The sequence below is a fragment of the Zea mays genome, chromosome 3 (genome assembly GCF_902167145.1).
Source record: "Zea mays cultivar B73 chromosome 3, Zm-B73-REFERENCE-NAM-5.0, whole genome shotgun sequence".
Lineage (NCBI taxonomy): Eukaryota > Viridiplantae > Streptophyta > Magnoliopsida > Poales > Poaceae > Zea > Zea mays.
In genome coordinates this window covers 183,423,551-183,445,721 of record NC_050098.1, presented here as the reverse complement: position 1 = coordinate 183,445,721, position 22,171 = coordinate 183,423,551, and the positions used below count along the sequence as shown (strand labels likewise).

General features: G+C 50.4%; 1 protein-coding gene across 1 annotated transcript; it reads left to right on the top strand.

Annotated features, from left to right (window-relative positions):
- The first annotated feature begins 6,540 nt into the window (after positions 1-6,540).
- Positions 6,541-8,368, top strand: LOC100285433 (AER). The gene has a single exon (NM_001158326.2). It carries the CDS (start codon positions 6,659-6,661, stop codon positions 8,132-8,134), a length of 1,476 nt encoding a protein of 491 aa, NP_001151798.2. The 5' UTR covers positions 6,541-6,658; the 3' UTR covers positions 8,135-8,368.
- The last annotated feature ends 13,803 nt before the right edge of the window (positions 8,369-22,171 follow it).

Genomic DNA, 22,171 nt, shown 5'->3' with positions numbered 1-22,171 from the left:
TACCTATTTAATCTATTTCAACTTGTATATTCTATGGATCTTGAGTTAATATGGCAAATGCATTCATGCACCTCCATTAGTGGTATTTGGGTTACATATAAAGCTATAAATTCTATTTTCTAATTGTGGACTTCGTTCATTATTATAGAACGATCGAACTACTGAGTTTGTTAACAACATATTTGCTTCAGACGGTAGTGAGCACAACTTCAACGATCCTCGGTGGCCATAAACTTAGTTTTCTTTGGATGAGACATGTTTACTTGCTTTGTCGATGACTTAATGACATAATACTAGAATGTTGATTAATGTAATGCTACTATGTTGTTTAACGGATGAAATATGAATATTATTGACGAATGAAAGAAATGTGAGTATATTGACTATGGTGGTATGTTGTTGATGAAATATTGAATGTGAATGTTAAATGTTGAATGTGAAATGTGAATATGTATGTGATGAAATATGTATACATGATTTATATGTTATGAGATATGTATGTGATTTGTATATGAATTTGTAGGAAATTTCTAGATTCCGGAAAGAGTAATTTTTGGCAAATGTGCTTGGCCGCCAAAATTAGTTCTTCTATTTTTGGTGGTCAGATCCAACCACCCAAATAAATGTTGTTAGGATTATTTCCAGTGGCCGCCCTAAAGTCACCAAACATCACTATTTTTTTATGACAGTCGCAAAAAAATCTTTACTTTTAGTTAAAAACTTCCAGTGCCACCAAAAATAACTCTAATGCCATCACAAATTAAGCTAATTTCGGCAAGAAATGCTTGTTTTGGATGGGTTTAATGCACAAGATTATCCTCCACTTTGTTAGTCATTAGCCAAATATATATCTCAATAACACTATTCAAATAAAGTTACCTTGTTAAGGTCATCAATCACTAGGTTTGTTGTGTTTCAAGATTAAGACATTCTCTCGAATTTTCTACTTATCAATTATACTGAACAAAGGTCTATTTACTTTAAACCAAATTATAAATTATTGTTTAAATGACATATTAAAACAGGGGTCAAACATGCTGCTAACATGTAGGCAAGAGCAACATCCATAAGACTTCAGGGGTTTCAGTGAAAAACCAGGGACAACGGGTTGATTCCTAGAAAGCTGATAGGCTCCAATTTTGCCAATGTGAAGGAATGTCAGGGATCTTTGGCCAGTCTGATCTAACGACGGACGACGGAGATTAGATTTGGCGAGGGAGCTCGCGCGCGTGCGCGAGCGACTGACATATGGGACCCAAGGATAGGCGTGAATATGTCGGACATGTTGGTTCTCGTGCCCGACATCCTAAAACGCTGGAGATAGCTCGACATGGAGGCGTCGGATTCTTCTTCAAATAGTGGAAGTTGTTTGCTACTAATTAGGAGATAAGTAGGAAGATTGTGATGAACATTTGTGTGGTAAACCCCCCACGGTCGTGTATATAAGTCCAAGGGGGACTCCCTCCATTTTAATCTCATTAGCATCCCACAGCTCGGTAGACACCACCTGTAATATCACCCATATACAAAGCGATCCCAAGAAGGAGGGTATTACGCTCCTCAAAGCGACTCGAACCTGCTGAAATCCGCCTCTCTCTCTCTCTCTCTCTCTCTCTCTCTCGTGCCCGAGCGCGAACCATCGAGTTACGATCCACGACACCGTCCTACCCAAAAGCAACACGAGGGTAACCCCGGGTGCGCGGTCGGACATAAAACACCGACAAGTGGGGGCGATGAGGGTTTCAAAGGGGGCAGGCGCGAGTGGTTTGGTGGAGGGGGGAGAGAGAATGTGGGTGTGGGCTGAACGGAGGCGGTTACGCGAGGAATGGGGTGGAGCTGATAGGCGGGACCGGCTAGTGAACGAGCCAGCGCAGGCGTGCGAGTAACGGGGGGGCACCGATAGGCGAGGCCCACGAGTAGTGAGAGGGTTGAGGGGTAAGGCGCAGGGGGTGCAGGCTTCGGTAGGCGGGACCGACTGGTCATAGAGAGAGGGAGGGTATGAGCGTGTTGTAGAAAGATGGGCCGAAAGGCCGGTTATGGAAATGGAGTGGGCTGCTTTTCCTTTTCTTTTTTTATTTTGAATTTAGGTCTCTTTTCTATTTTGTTTTTAGTTCATGGATTCAAATTCAAATGTGTTTTACAAGTTTGAATGAATGCACACCAACACACTGCATCAGACAAAAGCTTATACTCTAGCATGATGCAACAACCATAACCCCTTTAGGTTTACAAACATTTGACCAAAGTAACTCCTCTCTTTTTTTGGAAAACGAAGAAAAATGGAAACTAGAAGAGAAAGAAAAAAAAAGGTTAACACCTGAATTTCATGGATATTTGAAAATAAATTTTATACCTGTAAATTCAGGTTATTACACAAAGTGTCTTGGTTTTAGTGCAACAAAGAAGAATATCACGTTATCAAGTCTTCACCGTATTTTATTGGATTTCGTGTAGCTTTTGCAACCGGATTCTCATTATCCCTAGCAAACCAAACGCCGACAAAAATCAAGAATCAAGTGTGGGATGCATTTCATGGGAGAACATGCAAGATGCAGATTCTATGATGATCTGCAGGAAACCAATCCATGGCCTAAGGCCCTGTTTCAATCCCGCGAGATAAACTTTAGCAGCTTTTTTTTAGCTACTTTTAGCCATTTGTAATCTAAACAGGGGAGCTAATGGTGATAATTAAAGCTAAACTTTAGCGCTTCATTTCATATAGCTAAAGTTTAGCAGGAAGCTAAAGTTTATCCCGTGAGATTGAAACGGGGCCTAAGTCTAGGAAGCTATAATTCGACTCTGGTGACCCTGGTGGGGAGACAATGTACGGTCCCCGTGGGCAGCGTGTGCTTATGAGCTGGGGCCTGGTTGTTATTGGACACCGCACCGCAGCACACCACGGTGATCGGTGATCCGCAGACAGGTGCAGAGGGCAGAATCAGGGGGGGAATGGACATTGCAAAATTATGGGTTGTCAACCGCACTGGCACTGGCAGGCGCCCCCAGGTAACCAAAATGCTGCCCCAGGCCGGCAGGAGCCTAACAACTTGCGCCACCGTCCCACGACCGCCAGCGCCTGCACTGCATGCATCAGCCGCGTTGACATTCGGCAGGGCCGGCAGGGCCAGCGGGGCCGCGCGCGCCGGCCGGTCCGGTGCAGTGCGGTGCAGTGCACTGCAGACCACCTTGTTTATTACCGCCCGGCGCCTACGAGCAACAGCTCCCCCTCGCCCGATCGAACCGCGCTCGCGCGTGCGGGGCACCGGGCGGGCCGCACCCGCTTCCGCTTGCCAGTATACTATTCCGCGCTGCACGGCGCGTCAGCGCGCCTGATTAGGGCATGTACAGTGGTGTTTAATGTGGGGGCTCTTAAGGTGTTTTAGGGGTTATTTGCAAAATAATCTTAGAGCCGTCTCTCCGTGAAGAGACGCCTCTGGCTCGTAAACCAAGTAACAACAGACGCCTCACTTCCCACTGTACGAATTTGTCGTCTGTTCTATCGATTTGATGCTATACAAATACATTTAATTCTATATTTATTAATAGACTACGTTTATAGACACTCCATTGTACAATAGAGTCTCTTAGTTGTCTCCTGTGCTTGGAGAACCGTTTTGGTGTCTCTCCACTGTACATGCCCTTAGGGCATGTACAACCCAGATACTGTTGCACGGTACTCCAAGTAAAGATACAACTAAAACACAACATAATACAGTGGTCATGTCTAAAACATGTGTCTTACGATATTCATTGTACCAATCAGAACATTCAATAAATTAAAGTGACCAATCAGCTAGTCTCCTGTCTCGAACATAGAGCTAAGACACGGTGTCTTCGTCAAGATACGTGTCTTGAGTTTTTTTACATTCACCCCCCTAGACACGCTGTAAGACACAACTTAAAACACCCACTGTACATGCCCTTAGAGCTGCCGGTGCCGCCCGAGGGACATCGGGATCCGCGGCCACGGATTTCTTTATAACAGAAACCGGCCAATTCCGATGCGCCCGTGGGTGGGGCCTCTCAGCTAGGCGGAGGGTGTTGAACACGAGTCCGGCCGGAATAGTAATAATAAAAACGCCTACCGCCGATGCAGCAGCAGCAAGTAGGGCTGCAGGGCGGCGCTCAGGTCCAGTGTTGCTGGCCGCTTGGATGATTGACTTCCAGCTCAGCAGTCGCAGCTGCGAGGGAGGTTGCGACGACTAGTAGTTTATTACACATTCGTGCCCCATACATGTAATGTAATGTAATGTGTGCGTGGCACAAACTACTCTGCTCGGTGGGAGGAATGCATGCATGCATGTGACGGCGAGCAGCAGAGCAGCTATACTGTTCCAAAACTACTCTGCTCGGTCGTGGCAAAAGTACAGGATTTTTGAAGGTTGATTGAGCTTCCAACACGGCATAATCTACATATTAGCCGTGGCGTATTTGGATAGAACCAGTGGCCCGCTGGTTAGTACTCCCTCCGTCCACAACAACCTGTCAATTTTAGTTTATCCTAATTCAATCACTGTCAACTTTGACCAGTTATTTTTAGATTTTTCATAAGATTTTATAACATAAAAGTAAAAAAATTACTAGATTCATCGTGACTTAAACTTTTATAATAACTTTTTTTAGTTTAAAATAATTTAGTCTTATATATATTGTTGGTTAAAGTTTAAATATTTTAATTTAGGATAAATCTTACTCCGTAAAAGACAAAACTCACGTGAACAGACCAGTAACAATCTGTCTATGTAATGTACTACCAGAGTAGCCAGAGACATGCCTATGCATGCAGCAGCTAGCAGGTGCATCGATTTCAGCTTCGGTACCACCCGCCCGGCCGACGAAGAAGATTCTTTGCAGGATGGACGGCAAAATGGCTAGCTGGACAGGACGGAAGGCGGCAGGTTCATGTATCCAAGGACGAACGGCCCCCGCCGGGCCAACCGGGCGTGCGCGTCCTCGCCGTGCGTCGCGAACGCCTTGGCATCGCATGATTGCAGGCGGAGAAAAACCGACGCTGCGGGTCGGGTCGTTTTACTCTAGGACACGCGGCCGCTGGTCCAGGGCCTGACGACGCTCACTGCATGCGTACGTGCTGGGGCACGAGGCAGGCAGGCAGCCAACAACGGCCGCCGGGCCGGCTTGGGGCTACAGAAGCGTCGTCGTACGCTGATGCGATCTGCTGCGCAAATCTATGCCTCCCGTACCGTATTCTTGCTAAAGATTGGCAAGAGTACCACTCGCATCCTCAAAAAAATACATTGATCGTCAGCCGTGTACGGATTACTTACGTACATTGACAGACTGAAAGTTCATTAGGTGTTCCGTCCGTCAGCAAAGAAGCTAGCATCGCTGAACCTTTTTTTTTCAAGTGTACAATTCACTTGGTATAATGCACTAAGCACGATAAAATACCGTTGCGATAAGGAAAACAAAATTAAATTAAAATGCGCACAGCACCATTCTCGACGGAAAATGTAAAGAACTGAGAGCATCATTGAGCAAGCGGCGATCCATATGTCACTAGACTGACTAGGCAACAAGGCAAGAGCAACGTATTCTATTTCAGCAGGGACGTAGACCACGTAACTGACGCTACTGGAAATAATCAATACTCCTTGTTCTTGAGGAGGCGGATATGGATTGGACTACACATTGAATGAATAATTATGGAGATGCTGCCCCCAGCCTAATCGCCTACAGTAGTACGCACGTAGCTAGCAGCTGGACGAACGTTATAGTAGTAGATAGACTAGTAGTAGTGGCTAACGCATTCAAAAATCCGGTAGGCTCAACACAATTAATCGAGGTTACATTAGCACGACAAGATTTTTTTTTTAAAAAAAAACCCTGTGATGTTACGTTTGTTGTTCATTTTAATACGGAAAGCCGTTGCGTGTTCATTGAATCCGCCCAACAACATGCTCAGTCATTCAGTGTAATCTGTAATATCTCGTCAACAAGTGCTCTAACAGTCATCAAACCGATCAGTTACCGGTTTGATTAGCTAGCCTTTCCACAGGTACCCGTCATTGCTTTGAAAGAAATATATTTAAAAAAAATTCTGGTGCATCCATGGACACTTGTTCCTCTTCATCCCAGAGGAGACACCTGTTGGCAGCTGCAGAACAATCCAACCGGCTGAAGTATGCAGCAAAAACAAAACTATGTATATATATATTTTAAAAATAGTATAGTATATGCCGATATTTTTGCGGAAAGGCTATGCTGAAATAATTCGTTAAAAAAACTTTTCTGATGAGATCCAACATCCAAATCACCAGTGCGCTTCTAAATTAAACGGTATCTATTGTGTCTTCTTGTTGTGTCGCACACGCTGTTCACGCAGGCCATAGAACAAATCTCTAGCTACACCTTTATCGGATACATCTGTTTCTGCTTCCGACAGCCACAAATACCTGGCCAGAGAATATCCAAAACAGTAGTGGCAAAAGAAGGCAGACTACCGGTCCAGGTGCATGCATCCAGCGCCTCATCGTGTCCTATATAAACTGCCCAAGGTTGTTCGGTGGTGTCACAGCAAAGGCGGCACTGCCCAAACCACCTCTTTGGCCACACACACGCATACTGCCACCGCTACTGCTTCATCAGCAGCTAGCAGCAAGCGGTCGGTGGTGCAGCGCTGCGCCGGGCAATCGAACACATGGCTCAGATGATCTCCACCATGCCCATGCTGGACGCCGCCCCGGCCTCGTCAGCCATTATGCCCAAGCTGCCGGCCGCCGCCTGCCTGGACGCGCCGCCCTCGGGCATCACCGTCGTGTCCAGGCAGCACGTTCGCCCGGACGCCGCGTCGGCGGTCGGTGACCTCACGCTCTCCGTCTCCGACCTGCCCATGCTGTCGTGCCACTACATCCAGAAGGGGCTCTTCTTCCCGGCACCCGACCTGCCCATGTCCTCGGTCGTGTCGCTGCTCCTGTCCTCGCTGTCGCGGGCGCTCGCCGTCGTCCCGGCCCTCGCCGGCCGCTTCGTCACGCTGCCCGACGACCGCATCGTCATCCGCTGCAACGACGCGGGCGTGGACTTCCTCCACGCCGTCGCACCCGGCCTGTCGCTTGACGACTTTCTCGTCCCTGACGCCGACGTGCCGACCAAGCACACAAAGGACCTGTTCCCCATGGACCGGACCGTGAGCTACGAGGGGCACCGTCGCCCGCTCACGTCGTTCCAGGTCACCGCACTCGGAGACGGCACCGTCTTTATCGGCATCGTCGCCAACCACGCCGTCGTGGACGGCACCTCTTTTTGGCAATTCTTCAATACCTGGGCGGCCATCTGCCGCGGCGAGTCCCCCAAACTGCCGGACTTCCGCCGAAGCTTCTTCGGCGAGTCCACTGCCGTCCTCCGCTTCCCCGGCGGCGTCGGCCCGTCCGTGACCTTCGACGTGGACGCGCCTCTCCGTGAGCGCGTCTTTCACTTCAGCGCTGACGCAATTCGCGAGCTGAAAGCGATTGCCAACCGCCGTCCGAGCGGTGGCCAAGACGCCGAGGTTTACGGCAAGATGGCGCAGGACCCCAAGAATCCCCAAGTGCGCGGGGAGATCTCGTCGTTCCAGTCACTGTGCGCGCAGATATGGCTCTCGGTCACGCGTGCCCGGAAACGCCTGGCGCCCGACGCGACGACGACGTTCCGAATGGCGGTGAACTGCCGGCACCGGCTGCAGCCGCCCATCTCTCCTGTCTACTTTGGCAACGCCATCCAGAGCGCTGCGACGATGGCGACAGTCTCCGAGCTGGCTCGCAGCGATCTAAGGTGGGCGGCAGGCAAGCTGAACGCGACCCTTGCGGCCTATGGCGACGGCACGATCCGGCGCGCGGCGGCCGCGTGGCAGGCCGCACCCCGGTGCTTCCCGCTGGGCAACCCCGACGGCTCGGTGATCACGATGGGGAGCTCGAACCGGTTCCCGATGTACGTGGGCAACGATTTCGGCTGGGGCCGGCCCCTCGCTGTGCGGAGCGGGCGCGCCAACAAGTTCGACGGCAAGATGTCGGCGTTCCCGGGACGAGCCGGGGACGGCAGCGTGGACATCGAGGTGTGCCTGCCTCCGGAGACCATGGCGGCGCTGCTCCACGACGCCGAGTTTATGCACTACGTGTCGTGCCCGTCGCATCTGTTGTGATGTACTGCAGCCGTGCGGGCGGGCGCGAGTGGGCCATCGGCCGTGACATGCCATCAGGCACCTGTTGGATTGCTCGGTCGTCCACTCGTCCTTGCCTTTCGGGATTCAGGAATACTAGCTAGTTGGTGTCAAGACATTGTATCTGTCTCGCTTTTTCGGAGTGCTGCGTGTAATCGTGTGTTAGCAGCTACTACTAGTAGTACTTGGAAATTGGAAATGACTCTTATGCTGCAGCCATCAAACGATGCAACAGCGGGGAGAATATGAACCCTGTAGCAAGAGTCAGAAACAAGTTTCTGAAAAATATTGGCACAAGAGAGCTTGACATCTCCAGAGCCTTCAACTCCATAAATTAGACATATCTCCTTATGTGTTAAGAGCCCTCGGTTTCTCCCAAAGGTGGCGTGATTGGATCGCTATAATTCTGGGTTCATCTTCTTCCAAAATAATAATCAACGGAGAGCAAACAAACAGAATTAACCACAAGTGTGGCGTACGACAAGGGGATCCTCTTTCTCCCTTTCTATTCATTTTAGCAATGGATCCTCTCCAGCGGATGATCGAAAAGGCGGCACAGGCCGGGCTATTGGGAAGTGTCCTGCCGAAAGGGGCAAAGCTTCGTTGTTCCCTGTATGCAGATGATGTCGGTGTGTTCGTGAGAGCAGACAATTCGGACCTCAAAGTTCTTAAAACGATTCTAGAAGTCTTCGAAGGATGTTCAGGGCTAAAGATAAACTTTGATAAAACTGAAATCTTTCCAATACGTTATCCTGAGTCCCTTTGGCCAAATCTCTCCGAAGTGTTCCCTGGCAAATATGCTAATCTGCCCGGAAAGTATCTTGGTCTCCCCCTACACTTTAGGAAGGTTAAAAGGATCACCCTGCAACCGCTATTGGAAAAAATCAGTAAAAGGTTGGCCGGTTGGAAAAGCAGACTCCTCTCAAAGGAAGGCAGAGAAACTTTGGTTAAATCGGTGTTAACCGCCCAACCGATTTATCAACTTATGGTTTTTCCGGTTCAAAAATGGCTGCTGCAAAAAATTGATAAGATAAGAAGAGGCTTTCTCTGGAAAGGAAACGATCCTGAAACTTGCAGTGGAGGTCAATGTTTGATCAACTGGTCTACAACATGTCTGCCAAAGAACAAGGGGGGTCTAGGCATACTGGACCTTGAACGCTTCGCAAGGGCTTTAAGAATCAGATGGTGTCGGCGTTTCGAGACCCGGGGGGTCCCTGGACCGACGAGTAAATTGTCGCCGCGTGCCCCAGCCCAGATGGGTCGGCGCGAGACGGAGCGCGAAGGGGGGAGGAAGCCGGAGGGAGACGGGCGTGAGAGGTGGAATCCCGCGGCCTTCGTGTTTGTCCCGCGCCCAGGTTGGGTGCGCTTGCAGTAGGGGGTTACAAGCGTCCACGCGGGAGGGAGCGAGCGGCCTCACGCGAGCGCCGTCCCGTCCTTCCCCGCGCGACCAACCCTCTGTAAGAGGGCCCTGGTCCTTCCTTTTATAGGCGTAAGGAGAGGATCCAGGTGTACAATGGGGGGTGTAGCAGTGTGCTAACGTGTCTAGCGGAGGAGAGCTAGCGCCCTAAGTACATGCCATCGTGGCAGCCGGAGAGGTTTTGGCACCCGGTTCGTGTGGTGTCGTGGCCGTCGGAGGAGCGCTGGAGCCTGGCGGAAGGATAGCTGTCGGGGCTGTCGAGTCCTTGCTGACGTCCTCTTGCTTCCGTAAGGGGGCTGAGAGCCGTCGTCGTCATAGAGCGTGCGGGGCGCCATCATTACTTGTCTGGCGGAGCGAGCCAGATGGGACGCCGGTCTTGTTCCCCGTAGCCTGAGTCAGCTTGGGGCAGGGTAATGATGGCGCCTCCTGTTGACGTGGTCGGTCCGTGCCCTAGGTTGGGCGAGGTGTAGGCTCCTCCGAGGTCGAGGTCGAGTCTGTCTTCCAAGGTCGAGGTCGAGTCCGAGCCCCGGGTCGGACGAGGCGGAGACCGTCGGTTGATGCCAGGGCTGAGTCCGAGCCCTGGGGTCGGGCGAAGCGGAGTTCGTCGTCCTTCGGGGCTGAGCCCGAGTCCGAGCCCTGGGGTCGGGCGGAGTGGAGTTCGCCGTCTTCCGGGGCTGAGCCCAAGTCCGAGCCCTGGGGTCGGGCAGAGCGGAGTTCGCCGTCTTCCGGGGCCGAGCCCGAGTCCGAGCCCTGGGGTCGGGCGAAGCGGAGTCCGTCGTCTTCCGGGGCCGAGCCCGAGTCCGAGCCCTGGTGTCGGGCGGAGCGGAGTTCGCCGTCTTCCGGGGCCGAGCTCGAATCCGAGCCCTGGGGTCGGGCGAAGCGGAGTTTCCTATGGCACCTGAGGTCGGACTTGGCTGCTGCCAGTCTCACTCTGTCGAGTGGCACAGCAGTCGGAGCGGCGCAGGCGGCGCTGTCCTCTTGTCAAACCGGTCAGTGGAGCGGCGAAGTGACTGCAGTCACTTCGGCTCTGTCGACTGGAGGGCGTGCGTCAGGATAAAGGTGTCAGGCCACCTTTGCATTAAATGCCCCTGCGATTTGGTCGGTTGGCGTGGCGAGTTGGCCAAGGTTGCTTCTCCGTGAAGACTCGGTCTCGGGCGAGCCGAGGGTATGCCCGTTGCTGGAGGGGGTCTTCGGGCGAGACGTAGATCCTCCGGGGTCGGCTGCCCTTGCCCGAGGCTGGGCTCGGGCGAGGCGTGATCGCGTCCCTCGAATGGACCGACCTTTGACTTAATCGCACCCATCAGGCCTTTGCAGCTTTGTGCTGATGGGGGTTACCAGCTGAGATTTAGGAGTCTTGAGGGTACCCCTAATTATGGTCCCCGACAGTAGCCCCCGAGTCTCGAAGGGAGTGTTAATACTCGCTTGGAGGCTTTTGTCGCACTTTTTTGCAAGGGGACCAGCCTTTCTCGGTTGCGTTTTGTTCCGGTGGGTGCGCGCGAGCGCACCCGCCGGGTGTAGCCCCCGTGGCCTCGGAGGAGTGGTTTGACTCCTTCGAGGTCTTAATGCATTTCGCAAAACTTCGGCTGGTCTGGTTGTTCCCTCATGCGAGCTGGCTGTAGCCCGGGTGCACGATCGGGTCCCAAGTTCTCGGGCTGGTATGTTGACGCTGTCAACGGTTTGGCCGGAGCCGGGTTTGCGAGAGCAGCCCCCGAGCCTCTGCACAGGGCGAGAGGACGGTCAAGGACAGACTCGACTTTTTTACATACGCCCCTGCGTCGCCTTTCCGCAAGGAGGAGGGGGGAAAGCGCCATGTTGCCCTCGGAGGGCGTCGAACATGGTGTTTCCGGTGAGCTGCTGACGGGTGATCCGAGTGGACGCCCGTGCCCCATTTGTTAGGGGTCGGCTAGAGGCCCGGAGGCGCGCTCCAAAAGTACCTGTGGGTGATCTGCCGGACCCGGTCCCCTTTCGACGGGGTCCGAGGGCTCGATGCCTCCCTCTGATGGGATTCCATTACAAGATCGTTCCCGCTGGTCTCGGAAATGTCCTAGGGTACCTCGGGAGCGTAGCCCGAGCCTTGGTTATGTATCGAACGTACCCAGGGTCATCCCTCGCTCTGTGTCTGAGGCGACTGTGAACCCTTCGAGGGCCAGCCTACGAACCCCTGATCAGTAGTGGGCGCGGAGCCCGGGTGGCCTGAGGCGGCCGTTGAACCCTTCCGAGGGGCCGGCCTTCGAACCTCTGACCAGTAGTGGGCGCGGAACCCAAGCGCTCTGAGGCGGCCGTTGAACCCCTCCGAGGGGCCAGCCTTTGAACCTCTGATCAGTAGGGAGGCTCGGGGCCTGTTTCCTTCATGGAGAAGGATCCTTTTCGGGGTATCCCCCTTTCCCGGTCCCTGTTGTAAGAGAGAGAGTGTTGGGGACTTGTTCTCAAATGCTATGAGTTAAGAACAAGGCAACACAAAAAATGTTAAACGTTAAAGTCCTTCGTCCTTCGAAGCATTATTTCCCTTGGGATATAATGATTTTCGGACGAAGGTTATGAAGAACAAACCTTCATCAACACAACATACCATAATGAAGAAGGAATCATATGTAATATAAAGGATAACATAAACAATTATATATAATTATCAACTCATTTCTATATTATTATTATAGAAATATAGAAATGATATCAAATTACAAATGTACCTTCGGCTCGAAAGAAGGTAGAAGTACAAGCGTGACGCAAAAGTAAATGCCCAGTCCGTGTGAACAGTACGGGGGCACTATTCACCTATTTATAGTCACTGGACACAGCCCATGTAAAATTACACCCATGCCCTTTACATTTGGTAGTAATTCTATAGTAATCCTCCGAGGTCTGAATAGCCTTTTCATCTTTAAGTCGGTTTCCTTTTCTGCTATCACGTTGAAGCTTTCTTGCTCATAGCTTCGGCGCTGTGTCAACCTTCGTATTCTTTGGGCTTCTCCCACTGTGGTACCGATTCGAGTCCGAAGATACCTGTTCACACATTATACTCCAGAAACATTGTTAAATCATGTTTTTGAGGACCTTCGGAAGCCGAAGGCCCCCAATAGTAGCCCCTCGCAATATTAATTTGTTAGAATGATAAATTTAGATTGCGACATGGACGGAGGCCTTAAGCCGAAGGTCCGAAAAAACACCTTCCCTTTGCTAGAATAGCAACATTCACTGACAAGCGGGGTCTTCCAATTTTCAATGCACTGGGCGTATAAATAAGAGCATAGCACGAGCTCAGTTAGCACGCTTTCTTGCCATCTGCTCTTGCTTACTCAATTTTTAGCTCTTGCGCACCAACACTTGCTTGGCTTTTTAAGTTTTCAAGCTTCGGCTTTGAAAACAGTTTTTTAGCATTTTCGAAGATGTCTGAAGATAAAAAGGCTGCTATCGAGATGAAGCTGAGTCTCTCTGAAGAGAAAAACCTGGGGTTTCTTGAAGCAATGTCGAAAACCAATACAGAAAAGATCACCAAAGAGATTTTAGAGGGTTTATCTGAAGATACTGATGACAACGACAGTTATGATGCGGATAGTGGTGGTGAAGACTCCGAAGATCGCCCTTGGCGACCAAGCCATGCGGTTTTTGGCAAATCAAGTATCAAAGAAAATCACCTTGTCAACATGAGAGGAAGATATTTCCGGGACTTGTCCGTTGTGAGGGCCGACGAAGGAGAGAAGACTTGTCCGACCCCTGAGGAAAATGAAGTCGTAGTATTCCGAAGCTTTTTGAAAGCTGGACTACGATTTCCCCTGAGCAGCTTCGTCGTAGAGGTGTTGAAAATATTTGAAATCTATCTTCACCAACTTACCCTCGAAGCAATCATAAGGATGAATATCTTCGTGTGGGCCGTGAGAAGCCAAGGTCTGGAACCTGATGCGAAAAGTTTCTGCAACATACACGAATTGTTATACGAGACAAAACCCTGGGGTAAGGAGCAGTATCACAATAATTTTGGCTGCTACAGTTTCGTCTCTCGGTCCGGGTCAAGCTGTCCCGTGCCAACCTTTCGGAAGAGATGGCCCGGCAACTGGATGACAGAATGGTTTTATGTGAAGAATGACCTGAAAACACGGGAAGATATTAAAGGTATAATTATGCGCCCTATTTGGCAACGCTTCGGCATGCGGAAGCTGAAGGTTGAAATGAATGAAGCTGCCGAAGAATGCCAGAGAGCCTTCGGAGTTGTTTGCTCTTTTATTGGAACGAGGGATTTGGTCCAAGAGCATATTGCCTTCAGAGTATGGCCGCTCGCGGAAAGATGGGAAATGCCGCAAGAGACCATAAAGGAGGCTGACGAAGGTGGACTTATCAGGCTGAAGTACACTTTCAAGTTTGGAGATAAATTCGTTGAGCCAGATGATGACTGGCTGAAAAGCATTGAAAATTTAAGTGATGAACTACTTGGGGTTTATTCAAAGGCCGAAGATACTGCATTGTCAGCAGCCTTCGGAGGGCGGAAAAAGATAAGACTGAACCGAGTGTTTGACGCAATTGGGTTCATGTACCCCGACTACCACTATCCAGCGCGGGGCCAAAAAAGAAAAAGCGCAACTTCTGCACAGGAAACTAGTTCAGCCGCTCCCAGCGAGCCAGCGCCGAAGAGACAAAGGGTAAAGGTTCTCACCCACCGGCCACGCTACATTGAACTAGCTACAGTGCCTGAGTTCGCCGGCGAAACCTCTTCGGCCACCGAAATTAAAGAACCAACTTCAGTGCCGAAGATCGAAGAAAAAACTGAAGCACCCTCAGCAAAGAAAGCAGAAAAACCGAGAACTGAAGGAACAAAAATATTGGAAATTTTAAGTCCTTCAGCAAGTGTTGAGACAATAAAAAACCAAAAGGGCCCAGCGGTGACCCCGAAAAGAAAAAGAATGGTCAATGTGCTAGATGTTCTGGAGACAATTAAGTCCTCAAGCACGACTACGAAGAAGACTATTGAAACTTCCGAAGCGGAAACTGAAATCTTTGACACTAAAGCTCCAAAACAACAAACTGAGACTGAAGCTGGGCCTTTAGAGCCCACGAAGGTAAAACCCTTGGAAACCGAGGAAGAAAAAATGACGGAGCCAATTCTTGTTGAAGAAATCAGTGCTGTTGCCCCCGAAGCATCCCCCAAAGTCCTTGATTACATTGTTCGACACGCTTCGGGGAAAAAGTTATCAGAAGAAGAAGTTTTTGAAGCTAATCATTATGCCAAAGAATTGAAATATCCGAAGGGGGCACTAGTGTTCAATGGTACAAATGAAGAAGATTTTCTATACTGCCTCCCGGATAACAAGGAATTACTCGTCTGCCGGGAAATGGCCCGAAGCATGGGGTTTCCGAAGCTGGAGGCTGGCCTCTGCGCGATGACAAAGGACGATCTTGCAGACAGCCTTGCGTATAATAGCCTGAAGGTGCGAGATCTGCGCATTTGGAAACTTTATGATTTGAAATTTACTCTTTTATTCTTATACTAACTCTTTTACATATAGGGTTTAATTCTAAGCAACGCGCTGAGAGCGCAAAAGAATGCCGAAGACGAGAGCTATGAAATTGCTTTCAACAACCTTCGAACAGAGGTTATCAAACTAAGAAACGAAGCCTTGGAAAAGGACAAAATTCTAGTTACATTGGTGGATAAAATAAAGGAGGACGAAGCTGCCTCTAAAGCACAAGCTGCAGCTCAAAAGCACGAGATTGATGATCTTCGGAAGCAATTAGCCCGAGCTAAAGAAGAACACATACTTGAAGAAACGAAGCGAGAACTTAGCGACCAATGGGCAAATCATTTAGAAGGAACTGTTGAAGAGCTTCGTTCGTCCAAGAAAAGATGTTATGACAAATCTATGGAGTGTGTTAAGAAAATGAAAGCTAGCTTCGCCAGCGTTGGCGCATTCTCGAGCGAAGAAAACTTTACAAGAGGCAACCCCGAAGGTCCCATCGAATGGATTAATCACGAAGCTGAAGCCTTTGAGGAAATTTTAAATAGCCGCGGAGACATATGCGCTTTTTCGGGTGCCAGGGGGATTGCCACCATTTTGGAGAGAAAAGGCTGCGAGCATGTAAAGATTTTAGCGCAATCCGAAGCTACCTTGCCCTTCGAAGATGCAAAAGATCCTTCAGCCGAAGCTAGCATGGTTGGTGGAAAATTTTTCACCGATATCTGGGACAATGGTGGTCGAGAAATGGCCCGAGAAATTATCCAAAAAAGCGAAAAAGGCATTCACGCCGCAAGAAAAGTAGCAGAGGCTGTTGAAAAAAGCGCAGAGCCTGAAGGGCAAATAGGTATTAACTAATGGTTTTTATTGTGCTGTAATTTTTGATTTTAAACTTCGTTCGCAATTTGTAATAGCAATGTAGCCGTATCCTGTCCTCCCTCAGATCCTTCTAAAGCATCTCCGGGTCCTCACCCGAAAGAAGACGATGAAATTAAAAAGATGGCTGAAGCTATCATGGATCAAGTTGTCAATCAACTCCTGAACGAAGCTGCGGAAGTAGTACTTAGGGAAGACTAGGTGCTATTATAAAAACATCTGAAATGTAATATGTGTAATATCTTGTATGTGTAATATCTTGTAACTCTGAATGTAATATACTTGTTTTTATGGTTCAATTCTTTACGATGCATGAAATTCTACATACGTACCGTTTTTGAGTCTTTGACGAAAAAACACCTTCCCTTCTTTTCATGCTTTGTGAAGAAGAATTTTCATTCATCACAACAATATCCATAGTGTTCTGATGAAGAATATCCAAGCTTCGTGAAAATATTTTCCGAAGCTACATTCGGAAGATCAATATTGTATCTCCTTGTGACTTAGCATGATTTTCCCTTTTTCAAAGCATTCTTCCGAAGATCGATATTGTGTCCCCTTCTTGTGCCATATGCAGCATGATGCATGATGCTTATGCTATGCAAAATGATGTGATGATGTTATGCTATGTAAAATGGTATTTATTCCGAAGACACACGCACATCCGCGCAATAAAAACACATAATCTTTTTAAATCAGCGTTGACTTTTCGCTGTAAGCCTCCCTTAGGAGCTTCTTCGCCTTTTACTTCAGCGGAATCAGCGTTGACTTTTCGCTGTAAGCCTCCCTTAGGAGCTTCTTCGCCTTTTACTTTCGGCGGTATTCGCGTTGACTTTTCGCGCTTCGCCTTTTACTTAGGCGGAATCAGCGTTGACTTTTTGCTGTAAGCTCTGCATTCCCTTTGGAACGACTTTTGAGCAGAAAACTTACACTGCGCTCCCTTTGGAACGTCTTTTTGTAACTTCAGCAAACTTACTCTGCGTTCCTTAGAACGACTTTTTGTTGCTTCGAAGAATTCATACCGTGCCTTTTTAAAATAAATTTTTGATAATTCGAAGGTCCTCCTTGCTATCGCAAATCTTTAAGCTTCAACAACTTAAGCCTGTGGAAAAGATATATTTTCCTTGTGGCAAACAACGAAACTATTACATGAGATTTAAAAAGTGTCCTTTATTACACAGAAAATAAAACTGAATGGAAAAGACTACTATTAAGGTAGGATATTTGTCAATAAATGTGCTTCGACTCTGGCACAGTGCTATTGACTGTGCGAGCTTCGGACTGCTCTCTGAAGTCCCTTTGGTGTTGAGCATATTGACCCCCTTCTGGCTGCTGGCCTTGTTGCAGCGGTGGTGGAGGCGGAGGCTGTTGCCAGGAAGCTTGAGATTGACTCGCCGAAGCAACAGAAACTGCGGGGTGGTTGCCTACATATTCTGGGATATAAGGCGAATGATACGAAGGAGTGTGCATGATCTGCTTCGGCTGACCCTGTTGTGCTGCAGCTTCGGCTATCTCCTTTTGCTTCTGGATGGTAACATGGCACATCCTGGTGGTATGACCCTTGTTTTCACCATAGAACAAGCAAAATATTCTCCTTGGTTGATCTCCAAATCTTCCGCCGAAGCCCCTGGCACCTCTGCCTCTTGGAGCTGGCGGCCGGAAGGAGCTTTGCTGTTGCCCCGAAGCCTGTGAGGAGCCCTGTGGCCTTTGCTGCTGGCTCCCCTTATCATCATTTTGAGTAGAGTTGTGAATTGACCTAACGTGCCTCGGATAAAATCTTCCTCCGAAGCCCCTGGTCATTTCGGAAAACCTGAAAGCCTCCTCCCTTCTTTGACGAAAATCATTGTCGATCCGAATATACTCGTCCATCTTCTGGAGCAGCTTCTCCAAAGTTTGAGGAGGCTTCCTAGCAAAGTACTGAGCTGAAGGTCCTGGCCGAAGTCCCTTGATCATGGCCTCAATGACAATTTCGTTGGGCACTGTTGGCGCCTGTGCCCTCAAATGCAAGAACCTCCGGACATATGCCTGAAGGTATTCTTCATGATCCTGGGTGCATTGGAATAGAGCTTGAGCAGTGACCGGCTTCGTCTGAAACCCTTGGAAACTGGTTAACAACATGTCCTTCAGCTTTTGCCATGAAGTGATCGTTCCTGGTCGAAGGGAGGAATACCAGGTTTGAGCAACACTCCTGACAGCCATAACAAAAGATTTTGCCATGACTGCAGTATTGCCACCATACAAAGATACTGTTTCTTCGTAGCTCATCAAAAACTGCTTCGGGTCTGAATGGCCGTCGAATATGGGAAGCTGGGGCGGCTTGTAGGACGGAGGACAAGGTGTAGCCTGCAGCTCAGCGGACAGAGGAGAAGCATCATCAAAAACAAAATTTCCATGGTGGAAATTCTCATACCAGTCATCTTTGTTGAAGAAGTCCTCCTGATGAAGGTCTTTGTGCTGAGGCCTTCGGTTCTGCTCATCCTGAGTAAGATGACGAACTTCTTTAGAGGCTTCGTCTATCTGCCTTTGCAGTTCAGCTAGCCTGGCCATCTTTTCCTTCTTCCTCTGCACCTGTTGATGAAGCATCTCCATGTCTCTGATTTCTTGGTCTAGCTCATCCTCTTGCGGTGTCGGGCTGACAGCCTTCCTCTTCTGGCTTCGGGCCTCCCGAAGGGAGAGAGTCTCCTGATTGGGGTCCAGCGGTTGCAGAGCTGCAGCCCCAGTTGCTGAAGCTTTCTTCGGCGCCATATCGAAGGTTTATGATTGTCGAAGATGTTCAAAACTCAAAGAGTGGAAGTGAGTTCACCGGAGGTGGGCGCCAATGTTGAGGACTTATTCTCAAATGCTATGAGTTAAGAACAAGGCAACACAAAAAATGTTAAACGTTAAAGTCCTTCGTCCTTCGAAGCATTATTTCCCTTGGGATATAATGATTTTCGGACGAAGGTTATGAAGAACAAACCTTCATCAACACAACATACCATAATGAAGAAGGAATCATATGTAATATAAAGGATAACGTAAACAATTATATATAATTATCAACTCATTTCTATATTATTATTATAGAAATATAGAAATGATATCAAATTACAAATGTACCTTTGGCTCGAAAGAAGGTAGAAGTACAAGCGTGACGCAAAAGTAAATGCCCAGTCCGCGTGAACAGTACGGGGGCACTGTTCACCTATTTATAGTCACTGGACACAGCCCATGTAAAATTACACCCATGCCCTTTACATTTGGTAGTAATTCTATAGTAATCCTCCGAGGTCTGAATAGCGTTTTCATCTTTAAGTCGGTTTCCTTTTCTGCTATCACGTTGAAGCTTTCCTGCTCACAGCTTCGGCGCTTTGTCAACCTTCGTATTCTTTGGGCTTCTCCCACTGTGGTACCGATTCGAGTCCGAAGATACCTGTTCACACATTATACTCCAGAAACATTGTTAAATCATGTTTTTGAGGACCTTCGGAAGCCGAAGGCCCCCAACAGAGAGAAAGAGGAAAAGGAAAAGGATACGAAATCGAATGACGTGGCGTACCTTTTTTGACGCGGTCATTATGGCGAAGGCGAAGCGTCGCTTGCTTCTCCTGCCTGAGGCGCCGCCTGTCCCGCCGCGGAGTTAATGCGACGGGGCGAGTGGTTCACGAGGCGGCCGTTGCGCGTGCGCGAGCCGTTCGAGGAACGGAACACGGGCGCGCCGTCTTCACACCGTGAGAGAGGGTTCTCTCGCTGCCCTTGGATGGGACGTAAGCTTGGCTGACGACGTGACCGCTGCTCCTGCCCGCCTGCCACCGCCATTACTGCCGGCCCATTTTTGGCCGTATTGACCGTCGCGCCTGGCTGGCACTGCTGGGTCATACGCAGGGTTGCCTCGAGTCGCGGTACCGGTTCCGCAGTCGAGGAGGCGTGGTAGTGGTGCGAGTGGCGGTGCAGTTGCTCGCACGTAGCAACCGGCGCGCCGGTTGCATGACGCGTGGGCCTGGGCCTCCATGCTGGGTGCGTTGGAAGTCGGAGGGGTGCGCCCACTTGGCACGGTTGCATGCCGCCTGCATGGCTGCCCGCCCTTTCACCCGCTGGTCTGGGCGAAAGTGGAGGAATGCTCGTAACCGTTGGGCAGTTGCATGCACCACGCGCGGCGGTTTGGCTTCTTCTACTCTGGGCCAGCTTGCATGACGCGTGGGACCCAGCCCCCGCGCCGTAGGGGGAGGATCTTGGAGCGTGTTGGAGAAGACTCAGCCCGCGACGGCTGGGGACACAAGTAGGGAGAGTCGCCTTTGAAAGGAGGGTGACTCCCTTGGAAGGTGACCATGTCTTCGCGCTCCCTTATGCATCGTGTCTTTCCACCTTCCGAGCCCCCGGATGGGGAACACCCGCAATCCTTCCGCCTTGCCGTTGGAGGAACGCAACTTCATGGAAGTTGGTACCTTTCAGCCATCGTTCGACTTCAAGGATTTTCATCAGGCAGCCCGGCTGCATCCCCTCGCCGGTGGTCACCCAAGACGGTGACCTCCAGTTCGATGGTGGGAAAAGCGAGCCGGGTTGCGGCCTCTGCCCCTCCCTCGGCTCCAAGGATTTTCATCATCAGTGCTGGGGAGGGGAGTGTGCCGAGTTGGGGTCGGCCCCTACGCAGGCGGCGGCCTGCTCCTTCCCTCAGTGATCGGGGCGAAGGGCGTTCGTCGTTCGTGGCATTGGCAGCTGCCGCGTGCCTGGCTCTCTGAGCCGAGTGGCTTCGGAGCCGCTCCCGGCGCCGCTTTCCGCCACGGCAGCCGAAAGAGGTTTCTCCGCCGACGAGATAGCCGGTGCCGCCCACGGACTGACCTCCAACTCTACGGCCTTCTGCTCGTTCTTGCCTCTCGGGTGAGGGCATGGGCGAGGGCCTCATGGCAGCAGCATCCGCCCTGAGGTCATCGCTGCTGCTGTTTGGCCCCCCCGGAGCAGAAGTCGTCGTCGTCGTCGCCGCTGGAGCGGGCGACGGCGAGCCGTTCGTCGGTCTTCTGTTGCTCCGCAGGCCCCCCAATCGTGTGGGGTTGTTCGTACCTGCGGAGGTGGAATCGGGGTTCCGTTTGTAATGGCACCTTGAATGCCGGTCTTCTGTTCATTGTGGCTGTCGGGGCCTGAACATGTATGTATTTTCGGCGCGGAGCCGTGTTTTTTCCTCATTTTCGAGCACTAAGACTCGTCTGTTGGTTATCTGAACCGCTTCACCAAGCGTGAGTCGTCTCGTGCGAAGGTGACGAGTGAGGTATCCGTATCCCGGAGGCGTAGGAGTCCCTCGGCTCGGTCGGCCTTGCCGTCCAAGGCTTCTCTTGCTTAGTTAAAGGAACCCCTCGGCCGCTCTTCGATGAGCCGAAGCCGGAGGTAGCGGTGTCAGCTCGAACAGAGGCAGAGTTGGCTTCGAAAAGAAGACTTGGTCAGCCGGAGCCTGGCCGGGTCGTCCGCTGGTGGGATTGACGCCGGAGTTGAGTTGCCGAGGCCACGGGCCAGGCTCGTGTCTTCGGGGGACAGCCGACCGAGGCCTCGGGGTGGCCGGTCGAGCCGTCTGCTCGAGCCGGATTTCTAGAGAAGACCCTGGCGGCGATGGCCTGGGCGTGGTGCTGATGTCGTCCTTCAGAGTGGAGATCCTCCGACCCCGTCGCCGTCCGAGGCTAGGTCGGACCTTGCCGAAGGTGGAGTTGACGCCGAGGGTGCTGCTGCTCCCTTCAACTGTCAAGATCCGAGCCTGCAGGGTCGGATTATCTTGTAGTGTGTGTATGTTTTCTGTGGCCACCGAGGCCCAAACATACCATCGTCATGTTGTAAAGCTGCGTTTCTTTTCCTCTTGTTTCGAGTGTCTAGACTTACTTGTCGGTAACAGAATTGTTTGTGTGAGCGAGAGTTGCTTTTCACGGAAGGTGATGAGTGAGGTATCCGTATCCCGGAGGCGTAGGAATCCCTCGGCTCGGTCGGCCTTGCCGCTTACGCGCACTCTTACTCGTCCATAGGGTTCTATCACCGACGCAGTCGAGAAGGCCCGAAAAATCGTTCCAGCAGAGGAGCTTTCGAGCGTGAAGACTTGTTTGGTCCGCGGAATCACTTATCCGAGCGCGAGTTACTTATCGCAGAAGGTGATGAGTGAGGTATCCGTATCCCGGAGGCGTAGGAGTCCCTCGGCTCGGTCAGCCTTGGCTACTTACGTGTACTCCATCGTTTTCAGGATCCACTTTCGAAGTAGTCGAAAAGCACGAAAGACATTCTGGTGAAAAAGATCTTTTTCCAAGGAAAATTTTGGCGCAGAGGGGGTTC